General features: G+C 43.7%; 1 protein-coding gene across 5 annotated transcripts in view; it reads left to right on the plus strand.

Annotated features, from left to right (window-relative positions):
• Positions 1–12,390, plus strand: part of LPIN1 (lipin 1) — a 136,600-nt gene that overhangs the window by 29,012 nt on the left and 95,198 nt on the right. For all 5 annotated transcript variants that reach the window (XM_056564214.1, XM_056564215.1, XM_056564216.1 and 2 more), the window contains exon 2: positions 9,087–9,287. In XM_056564214.1, coding sequence (XP_056420189.1) covers positions 9,087–9,287 — 201 coding nt within the window. The remainder of the gene's footprint in view (positions 1–9,086; positions 9,288–12,390) is intronic.

Consider the following 12,390-nt stretch of genomic DNA (forward strand, 5'->3'; position numbering starts at 1 on the left):
AACAACATTTTTACATCCCGGAGTACTCCTTTAATGGAAGTAAGACCTCAAGTGCAAAAAATATGAAAACAATAAATAAGAAATTTTGCTCTTTCCTGATATCAGATGAGCACAAGTTGTGTGAGTCTGTTTGAGTATTGCACCTCTATTTCTGTGATGATTTCAGCCTGTCCTCTGGGGTAAGGTCAGATCCTTAATCTTACACAAGGAGCATCTAAAGAGCTGCCATTGTTTATATTCCTCAGACATACCGATGTAATTGGTCTGAGTCTATTTTGCGCCTGTCAGAAAAAAATATAGTCTGCGTCTGTATAAGTGTGTAAGCCACATCGCTTGTGGTAGGATAAACAATATGTTTATTCATATGTGTTAAATGGGTACTTTGGTGGAAATTTTTTTTTTTTCAGATCAACTGTTGCCAGAAAGTTATACAGATTTGTAAATTAAAATCTTAATCCTTCCAGTACTTATCAGCTGCTGTATACTACAGAGGAAGTTGTGTAGTTCTTTCCAGTCTGACCACAGTGCTCTCTGCTTACACCTCTGTCCGTGTCATAAACCGTCCAGAGTAGTAGAGATTTGCTATGGGGATTTGCTTGTACTCTGGACAGTTCCTGACATGGACAGAGGTGACAGCAGAGAGCACTGTGGTCAGACAGAAAAGAATTGCACAAAGAATACACATTGATGTTAATGGGATATGCTGTTTCTGTACCCCTGAGTTATGTAAACAGCATATCTTGTAGTGTTATGCTGATCGGGCAACAGGAGGTACATACGGAGGCCTCTGTCTCTCTTTCTGGCTTTATGATGGCTTTTTCCCCCTCAGTAAAACGTTGGATACTGTGACAGAACCCAATGGACCCTATTATAAGTCAGTAGGGTCCAGTGTTGTAAATTGTGTGATGGATCCAAAATGCCTTCGTTTGCATTTTTTGTTTCTTCTTCTAGGACCGTATAAACCTGTTAAACTTTAAATCGGGACATCGAAAAAATAGATTTAGAAGGCAGATGTGAGTGTTATTGTCGGAGGGGCGCCTTCTGATGTGTATGGAGCTTTTTTAAAGGCCTTATAGAAATGCGGGAATGTGGGAATCTTGAAAAAGGTCATTTCCAGCACCTACCGATCTTATACATCCACCGCTGTAGGCCATATACATCATACAAGAATAGTATACTTGTAGCTTGTGTATTGTTACTTGTTATATTTGCCTGTTTTATGTGCGTTTATCCACACACTGTATATATGTATTTAACTCATGGGTGTATTTCAGTGAACGTGCTAGAACACATAAGTACAAGAACCACCCACAGTGATGAGTTGTAGGATTTTCTAGGACAAGCAGGTCATTTCCATACTACACAAGGATCTTGGGATCAAGGGGGCTGACGGTAGCAACAGGCACTGCCAGAGTACATCTATTTTAGTTGCTCATGTCAGCGCCTGAGATAGTGCTCCCTGAAGGGATGTCAGTTTTTATTAACATTACTGCGAAGGTCTAAGAATCTTCAGTATATTTCATAACATGCACAATGTAGATCGTATCTAGACGATGCATGGACGACATCCTCATGTAGAACAATTATTCCAAAGGATGTCCTCAAAATGAACATATCTTAGGTTGGCAGGCTCCCTTCTTGACCAGAATCATAATGTCCTTCACCTCTCTTAGATCAGTTGAGGCCGTTTAAGCGGGACCCTCTCCATTGGGTGACAGTCCATGTTGTGAATGGAGGGAGGCATGGCATTCTATGGGAGACGAACTTTACTCATTGATGTCCATGAGCTTGTCTTTTATTGTGTTTACATAGGTTTAGACTTCTATGGGAGAGATTTATCATTGCACTTAGACCTTTTTTTTTTTTTGCTTACTCCGGGCACACAAAGGAGGAGATTTATCAAAACCTGTGCAAAGGAGCCCAGCAACCAATCAGATCACTTCTTTAATTTTGCAGAGGCCTTGTAAAAATGAAAGAAGCAATCTGATTGGTTCCTATGGTCAACTGGGCAACTTTCCTCTGGACAGGTTTTGATAAATCTCCACCTTTTGGGGAGATTTTTCTAAACCTGGCCGAGGAAAAGTTGCTCAGTTGCCCATAGCAACCAATCAGATTGCTTCTTTTATTTTTAACATGCACCTTAGCATTTTTTGGGTGACTTTTGTGGGTAGGCATAAAGTAGCAAACAGCCTTACCTAAGCAAATTTCAGTTTTAACTTTGCAGTGGTCCCAACTTTACAGTCATGGTTGAAATGTTTCTAGAAAATGAAGGATTTCTCAAAGAAAATGATTGCAGTAACACATGTTTTGCTATACACATGTTTATTCCCTTTATGTGTATTGGAACTAAACCAAAAAAGGAGGAAAAAAAGCTAATTGGACATACTGTCACATCAAACTCCAAAAATGGGCTGGACAAAATTATTGGTAACTTTTCAAAATTGTGGAGAAATAAGATTGTTTCAAGCATGTGATGCTCCTTTAAACTCACCTGGGGCAAGTAACAGGTGTGGGCAATATAAAAACCACACCTGAAAGCAGATAAAAAGGAGAGAAGTTCACTTAGTCTTTGCATTGTGTGTCTGTGTGTGCCACACTAAGCATGGACAACAGAAAGAGGAGAAGAGAACTGTCTGAGGACTTGAGAGTCAAAATTTGAAAAAATATCAACAATCTCAAGGTTACAAGTCCATCTCCAGAGATCTAGATTTTCCTTTGTCCAAAGTGCGCAACATTATCAAGAGCAACCCATGGCACTGTAGCTAATCTCCCTGGGCGTTGACGGAAGAGAAAAATTGATGAAAGGTGTCAACGGACCCATTCACACTGTGGAATTTCAGCGGCAGACATTTCCGTCACTGAAACCAATCCACGCAAAGAAAGAACATGCCCAGCACTGTCACCATTGACGGCAATGCAGGGCTCCGAGCCCTGCATTGCCGTCAATGGTGACAGCGTGGGGCAACGCGGTCCTACCGCCGACGTCTTCTTCTTTATTGGCGTCCGCCAGGTGGAATCTCAGAATATCAGTTATTCATTGCCACTAGGGATCGCACAGTAAAGATTTTGGAAGCTGTATCTTTCATTTATCATCGTTGTCTTTGGAAAGAGTGTTCTGAAGTCATTTTTCATTGCTTTGGTTTTACTTATATGCGGCATATTTGTCATACCATCTCAGGGTTGATAAATTTGGCGCACATAAGCAAAAAACAATGGCCCAGATTTAGGGCTGGGCGGTATAACCAAATATGGGTATCACGGTATTTTTGTAACTTATGGCGGTTTCACTGTATATAACGGTATTTCCTCCCCCAAATTATCAGCCCAGCGCTGTCCCCATCGGGGTAAATACTCACATATCACCCGCAAGCGCTGCCCTCCTCGTCATCCTGTTGTTGGGGGCTGCCGGCGCTGACACTCTATACCAGTGGTCTTCAACCTGCGGACCTCCAGATGTTGCAAAACTACAACTCCCAGCATGCCCGGACAGCCAAAGGCTGTCCGGACATGCTGAGAGTTGTAGTTCAGGCAACATGTGGAGGTCCGCAGTTGAAGACCATTGCTCTATACTGTACGCTATGCCCGGGCTGCAAAAGCGCTATGCTGTCCCCATCTGGGTAAATACTCACATGTCACCCGCAAGCGCTGTCCTCCTGTTTGTTGCGGGCCGTCGGTGCTGACACTCTACTTTACGCTATGCCCGGGCTGGAAAATGTAAACATAATAAACTTTAACGCATGTTCCGACGTCGGCCTTACGCTGGGGACGGGAACATCGGACAGCCGTCAGCCTATCACAAGGCCGCAGCGATGTTCTACCTCGGCCGGTGATAGGCCGAGCTCACTGTCATGTAAGAAGCCGGCTGGCTCCTTACGTGACAGTGGGCTCAACCTATCACCGGCCGAGGCAGAACATTGCTGCAGCCGGTGATAGGCCGACGGCTGTCTGATGTTCCCGTTCCCTTGGAAGCAGGTCTGGACCGACGGGGAAGGTGAGTTTAAGTTTATTTTGTTTACCTTTTGCAGCCCGGGCATAGGGATACAGTATAGAGCAGTTGTCTTCGACCTGCAGACCTCCAGATGTTGCCTGAACTACAACTCTCAGCATGCCCGGACAGCCGTTGGCTGTCCGGGCATGCTGTGAGTTGTAGGTTTGCAACATCTGGAGGTCCGCAGGTTGAAGACCACTGGTATAGAGTGTCAGCGCCGGCGGCCCGCAACAAAACAGGATAACAAGGAGGGCAGCGCTTGCGGGTGATATGTGAGTATTTACCACGATGGGGACAGCGCTGGGCTGATAATTAGTTTGGGGGGGGGGGGGGGAGGAGCAGAACAGCGCTCGCGGGTCACATATGATCTTATGATTAGTTCCCCGATGTGGGAACAGCGCAGCGGGCTGATAATTCATTAATTCCGAGGGGGAGGGGCCAAACCGGTATTGCGGTATGGGTTAAAGTTCATATCGTGCAGGACAAAAAGTTCACTATTCGGTATGAACCGTTATACCGCCCAACTCAACTTTCACTTTACCAGAGCCTGTAAGCTGAGCCGTGATTGGTTGCTGAGCGAAAAAAAAAAAATCACTCCACTTTTTCTCTCACACAGTTTGGTAAATCTGAGCTATAATAAATCACTTCAGTACACCATTTTGTGTGTTTCCTCTTCTCCGCTGTGACTTATCAAACTGTGTGAGAGAAAAAGTGGAGTGATTTTATTTTTTCGCACAGCAACCAATCACGGCTCAGCTTACAAGCTCTGGTAAAGTGAAAGTTGAGCTGTGATTGGCTGCTGTGGAAAAATGACACAGTTCTTTGCTCTCACACAGTTTTATAAATCTGGACCAATAAATCACTTCAGTACACCATTTTGTGTGTTTCCTCTGCCACCTTTCCTCACAAAAAGTCGCACTTACGACCTGGCTTAGGTTTGAGACTTTTTATTGGGATTTGCAACTTTTTTTTATATGCCCTGTTCGCACATAAATTCGTGACTTCTGCAAAGTCAAAACGGAAGCTTAGGTAAGGCTGTTTGGTACTTCCTGTGTACCAACAAAAGTGCTTAGGCGCACGTGTGACATTTTTGTGTGCCCGACGTAAAAAAATAAAAAAAATAATAATAAATGCAATGATAAATCTTCCCCCATTGCCCTTTTCTGTAGGGAGAACGCAAGTTATGTCCCTATACTAGATCCATAATAACATGTATCTCTATACGAATTTTGCTGAGAATTACCCAAGGATCCAGGGCAAATTTTCGAACTGGAAATAACTGCACCAAAATCGTCATGATTTGGTGTAGATAGTGTTTGGGGGTGCCGGTGTTCCTGTACTTCTTCCAGTTGGCAGTACATATTGGCAGCTCTTGTATATCCTATATATTCCAGACAACCTACTTCAGTGGTCTCCAAACTGTGGACCTCCAGCTGTTGCAGAACTACAACTCCCAACATGCTGAGGTCTAGAGTAGAGATGAGCGAACTTACAGTAAATTCGATTCGTCACGAACTTCTCGGCTCGGCAGTTGATGACTTTTCCTGCATAAATTAGTTCAGCTTTCCGGTGCTCCGGTGGGCTGGAAAAGGTGGATACGGTCCTAGGAGACTCTTTCCTAGGAATGTATCCACCTTTTCCAGCCCACCGGAGCACCTGAAGGCTGAACTAATTTACACAGGATAAGTCATCAACTGCCGAGCCGAGAAGTTCGTGCGAATTTACTGTAAGCTTGCTCATCTCTAGTCTAGAGTTTGGAGATCACTACTCTTTTTTTTTCGTCTTCATACGGTCATGTTCTTAGCAAAGCTAAGATTTTTCTGAAAAATAACCAAGGCATGAGTGATCCAACCTAAGGAACTGTTCTACTGGTGTGGTCTCCAAACTGCGGACCTCCAGCTGTTGCAAAACTACAACTCCCAGCATGCCCGGACAGCCGTTGGCTGTCCGGGCATGCTGGGAGTTGTAGTTTTGCAACATCTGGAGGTCCGCAGGTTGAAGACCACTTCTCTAGAACTCTAGGCTGGGAGTTGTAGTTTTGCAACAGCTGGAAGTCCACAGTTTGGAGACCACCGCTCTATTGTCTTCTATACACCAGTCATGTTAATAGCAAAGCCAAGATTTGTCTGAAAAATATGAGTGATCCTCCGCCTCCACGCAGTGTGGAACAAGTTGTTTGTTTGCCTTGTGCGCAAATCACGTGAGGCGGGTTATTCAATGACGGCTTTTCATGCTACTCAGTAACAAAGACGAGCCCTGGAGTTGTGGGGACGAATGTAAACAAGGGTGTTACACACTAGACTGGCTGGAACTGCTGCTCTGAGGTATAATTCTGCCGAGCTTCATACACCTGTTGATCAGAGAACCTTTCAGTGACCATATAAAGTATAATAAATAACAGTAAGATAGGAGAAGGAATAATAAAGAATAAAAGTCATAGTAAGTTAATAAATGCACAATATCATAAAAACATATAGGCATCCGATAGGTGGCAACTAACAGAGGCTAGCATAGGCAGCTAATGTCAAATAACAATGGCACCACTTAAAAGTGCTAAAAACAAAAGGTGTAAAATTCAATAAATGGGATATTAAAGGGGTATTCTGGGAATTTTTTTTTATTTGACTATGCTACAGGGGCTGTAAAGTTAGTGTAGTTCATAATATCGTGTCTGTACCAGTGTGTGATGGTTTTCTCACAATTCATATGTGATTGTCACCCCAATATTTATTTTTAACAGCATACAAAATGACTGTTGTCTCGGATTTTTCCCAGGTTGTAATGCGGCCGAACCCTGACATCACTAGTCAGCTGATGACAGGGAGCCTGTCTGCGTCAATGGGTGAAGTGACCGCTTGGTGGGAGAGAGATCAATCTGCAACTAAAGCAACAGATGTAGGCACCCTGATTGAAAACCACAGGTCTTTTGAATGGATGCAGCTCATTTATGTTTCAATGGGTGGGGTGGCTGATGTGTGGGAGGGAGGAAAATGGAATTATGGGATTTGTAGGCAAAAGAAGAAAACTCAAACAGGAAATACCAGTTCACAAAAAGCTAGCCACAGTGTTATGGTAATCTCATGACATTTAGCCCCATGACAAGCGGAGATCCTTCCTAAGCATGTCCATTACTGTCTGCCAGGTACGTACTAAAATCACCTTATGGTGGAGAACCCCTTTAAAGGAGTTATTCACCATATGGTGACTTTAGTACTTACCTGTCAGACAGTAATGGACATGCTTAGGAAGGATCAGTGCTTGTCATGGGGCTAAATGGCTGTGTTGGGAGTCCACCATAAAGCTGCTTTCTTTTTGTGAAGTGTCTATTTCCTGTTTGAGTTCCCTCCCTCCAACTACGAGTCCAAGGATCCAACTACTGTCGGATTTCTCTGTTGGATGTTCTCACAGAAATCGGCAGTTTTAGCTGACTTTCCGTTACTCGGCACTGGATAATTAAAAAGAATATATTAAAAATATTATAAATAAATAAATAGAGATTCATGCAATAATAGAATGGCAGGCAGCTTCAAAGAACCATGGTCCCAAAGCAATCCAACAACATAAATCAAATGCAGCAATCCACATCTTCAACAAATAGTGGGAAGTTAAATGGGTACTCCGGTGGAAAACTTTTTTTTATTTTTTTTAATCAACTGGTGCCAGAAAGTTAAACAGATATTGTAAATTACTTCTATTAAAAAATCTTAATCCTTCCAGTACTTATTAGCTGCTGAATACTACAGAGGAAATTATTTTCTTTGTGGAAGACAGAGCTGTCTGCTGACATCACAAGCACAGTGCTCTCTGTTGACATCTCTGTCCATTTTAAGAACTTCCCAGAGTAGGAGAAAATCCCCATAGCAAACATATGCTGTTCTGGACAGATCCTTAAACGGACAGAGATGTCAGCAGAGAGCACTGTGCTCGTGCTGTCAGCAGAGAGCTCTGTGTTCCAAAAAGAAAATAATTTCCTCTGTAGTATTCAGCAGCTAATAAGTACTGGGAGGATTAAGATTTTTTTTTATAGAAGTAGTTTACAAATCTGTTTAACTTTCTGGAACCAGTTGAGAAAAAAAAAAAAAAAAAAAAGAAAAGTTTTCCACCGGATTACCCCTTTAATTCACCCTTCTGTTGCATGAGTTTTGCCTGTAGGTGGCACTAGAGAGACAGTTTTGTAACTTTGGACTGGAATGATTTGACTATTGCCCGACATGGCGGATTAGCCTAGTTATCTAGTGACCCATCTTGGGTCATTGCACAGCTGTTTTTTGGTTACAGAAAGTTAAACAGATTTGTAAATTACTTCTATTAAAAAATCTTAATCCTTCCACTACTTATCAGCTGCTGTATACTACAGAGAAAGTTGAGTAGTTCTTTTCTGTCTGACCACAGTGCTCTCTGCTGACACCTCTGTCCACGTCAGGAACTGTCCTGAGTAGGAACAAATCCCCATAGCAAACCTATCCTGCTCTGGACACTTCCTGACACGTACATAGATGGCAGCAGAGAGCACTGTGGTCAGACTGGAAAGAACAACTTAACTTCCTCTGTAATATACAGCAGCTGATAAGTACTGGAAGGATTTTTTAATAGAAGTAATTTACTAATCTGTTTAACCTTTAAGCACCAGTTGATTTGAAATATTGTTTTCCTCTGGAGTACCCCTTTAACAGAAGAGGCCGACTCAAAGATTACAACTTCTCACCTTGTATGTGATCTGGTCCTAAATACTAAAATCAATGTAGAACATGGAGATCTTTACATATGAGGAATAGCTGGGAAGACTGAGGATGTTTATGCTCCGTGTGAAGCCTTGTGGGAAATACAATTGCCATTCTTATCGTCAACACATGGATCTCTCCAGGTAGCTTTTTATTCCAACAAATGTCTTACAATGCGCACGGAGATCGTTTTGGGAATTTTGTGTGAAAGTTGTTCTACTTGATCTGTATGGGGGGGGGGGGGGGGGAATAGGGGCTACTAGAGCTCCAGTGGTGTCTAAATGCTATGCTGGAATTTGTAGTTCAGTCGATGCAGTAGAGAGAGGATTTTGTTTGTTTGTTTGTTATTTACTTTATTTTTGCTTTTGTCATTTCAGACACAAACAATGAATTACGTGGGGCAGCTAGCCGGACAAGTGTTTGTGACGGTGAAGGAGCTGTACAGAGGACTGAACCCTGCCACCCTGTCCGGCTGCATAGACGTTATTGTGGTACGCCAGCCCAATGGCAATCTACAGTGTTCTCCGTTCCACGTGCGTTTTGGGAAGATGGGAGTTCTGCGCTCCAGGGAGAAAGTGGTGAGTGTTGTAAATGTCTGGAATTCATTATATAGTATTTTATATACCGTATTTTTCGTCCTATAGGACGCACCGGCGTATAAGACGCACCCAATTTTTAGGGGCAAAATCTAAAAAAATAAAGCTTTTGAACCCAATAGTGGTCTTCAACCTGCGGACCTCCAGATGTTGCAAAACTACAACTCCCAGCATGCCCGGACAGCCGTTGGCTGTCCGGGCATGCTGGGAGTTGTAGTTTTGCAACATCTGGAGGTCCGCAGATTGAAGACCACTGCATAGGATTTAATACTCACGTGTCCCCGCCGCTCCGGACCCGTCACCGCTGCCCTGGATGTCGCTCCATCGCTGTCCCCGTTGCTCCGGAGCGTCTCTGCTGCCGACCGGGTATCCTCGCTCTCCGTCGCCGTCATCACGTCGTTACGCATGCCGACGCACGTACGCGACGACGTAATGACGAGGAAGGAGAGCGCCGGCCATACAGGGGATCCCTGAACGGAGAAGACACCGAGGAGGCAGGTAAGGTCCCTCCCGGTGTCCTGTAAGCACTAACCCAGCTATTCAGTCAGGCAGTTCGGGACCACCGCGGAGAAATCGCGGCGGTGCCGAACAGCCCCACTGAACAGCCGGGTTAGTGTCACTTTCCCTTCAGACGCGGCGGTCAGCTTTGATCGCCAAGTCTGAAAGGTTAATACAGGGCATCACCGCGATCGGTGATGTCCTGTATTAGCCGCGGGTCCCGGCCGTTGATGGCCGCAGGGACCGCCGCGATGGGGTTGTATTCGCCGTATAAGACGCACCGACTTTTTCCCCCCAGTTTTGGGGAAGAAAAAGTGCGTCTTATACGGCGAAAAATATGGTATATATATAGAATATGTATGGATTCTAGCAGGTCCTAGTCAGGGCTGGCCTTAGGGTAATGCAACTTGTACGCTTGTACAGAGCACATTACATCCTACCATTGGCCTTGCTGGTCTGGGCATCTGAAGCTTGGGGCTCAGACTTATGGAAAAGAAGTTGCACAGGATTTAATTTTGAACAGTGGTGTTTCAGCACCTTACCGCCATTTTATTTGGGTGCTGTATGATTGTATTATTTTGGCATTACAAGGTTTTTTTCTGGTATCGCTGCTCCCAGTCTCCGCTGTGCTCCACTTTTGGTACTGGGTAGGCTAGTGATTGGCTGTCTTGTATTGGCCACAGCCCCTTTCTCAGCTGCTCTCCTCCTCCTGGTGCTGTATGTCAATCTGTTACATTGCTGCTTGGCCAATTACTGGCCGCAGCGTTGTCCTGGCCTATTGGGACACAGTACCAGGAAGTGGAGCACGGCAGGAACAGAAGCAGCAATACCAGAGGCTTCGGGGACCAAGTGAGAGGTAAGTATATTTTTTGTTTATTTTGTGTTTTTTTGGGCAGCCTGTGCGTGTTTTGTTAAAACCCTTTTCAGCAGGACTGGCCGACCATTTATTATGTACAGATCCCCTGATTTTCCCCGATATCAGATGTTGAGGGAGAGAAGGGTTGGGCAGTTGGATTTCAACCTGTCCAATCCCTTTGTTAGCAGCTCTGTTCCAGCAGATTGTATTGGGCCATTCATAAGCACTAAAAGGGGAAACAGGAATTGTCCTAATGGAACAACCTCCCTAAAGTGCTGTAATGCTCAGTAAAGCACCAACACCCCTTTGCTGTTGGCTGGATATTTCTGTAGCTTTCTTCAGTTATAGAATTAAAGAAAACCACAAAACAAGAGGTTGTGCTTGCAGCAAAGACACCAAGTGGTGTAAAGAGGTTCCTGTCAGACAGATGCAGGAAGGTTGTGGTTGAATCCTAATGTTACTCACTCTGATGCTGATTTACTTTATGGCGAGGTAAAATATATGAGACTGACGTGTTCTAACTGTCTTGCTAAAATTCAACCGGTCATTCATGGTGAGGGTGTCCATACACACCGCATGCGGTCACCTAGTGCCAGTGACTGTACTTCTTCTGTAGTTTGTGATACCTGCTGACATTTGGTAAATTAGTGATTCTTGACAAGTTCATAGCAAATACTGACTAAGCATGTGTTCATTGTAGTATGTAGTGGTACTGATAGGGATGAACCTTATTTTTCTAATGACTGATGAATATATTAATATTAAAATGCCATTGCTGCTGGAAAAATATCTGTTCCCTTACCCTTTAACCCAGATACATCAGAATGCTAAATGCAAAACATTTCATCTTATTGCTTTGCCTGTAACTAAGACTAGAGCCTTGAGATGGAGACTATGGATACATGACGTCTAAACATTGGACTTCGTGGAAAGATTAAGAAATCTCAAGCTAGAAGTCTTGCAAGATAAAGACTTATGCTACGCCACAAATGACTAATCAGCATATAGAATGATGCATTGTTTTATCCTTCAACCTATATACTTACTATATACTTAGAATGTTACCTGCTCGTGACTCTGAACAGAGGCCCTGAGACAACGCCATGCAGGAGTAAGAAAGACTAAACATCTGACGGGCAGAGAACTTTTTCCAAGAAATTAATGGACACTAGATATGCTAATATATACGATCGCAATATTTGAACAACCAATCAAACTGTAACATTAATTGTAATGTCATAATCAATCATCCTACTTTGCACAATGTTAAAACCAACTGTTTCTTCCTGACTAAAAAGAGAACTCTTTTGGGAGCAGCAGAGCTTCCTGCCAAGAAAGAGTGTATACCAACATATCCTGTGTGGTGTATATCTTTTTGTGTCCACACTTGACAAAGTGTATAGCAGCCCGGTCAATCACATTTGAAAGCCCCCACTTGATCCATCCTTAACAGTACCAACTATATGCAACATGATAATGCAACAGACAGCCTGTTAGGCCTTGTCGGTATCTAATGTAATGCTTAATAATAACTGGAAAATGTCTTTCTCCTGCTGGTGCTACCCTATGTATCTTTTCTGGACCAACATCTAAAATCACCTTATACATATGTTAAAGGGGTTATCCAGTGGGGTTGACAGCTGGGACCCCCTGAGATCTCCTGCACAGCGCTCCAGCTCTTTTGCATGGAGCGGTGACCGGTATCTCTATGGGAGAGCCGAAGCACTGGAC

Source organism: Hyla sarda, chromosome 3, assembly GCF_029499605.1.
Source record: "Hyla sarda isolate aHylSar1 chromosome 3, aHylSar1.hap1, whole genome shotgun sequence".
Classification (NCBI taxonomy): Eukaryota; Metazoa; Chordata; class Amphibia; order Anura; family Hylidae; genus Hyla; species Hyla sarda.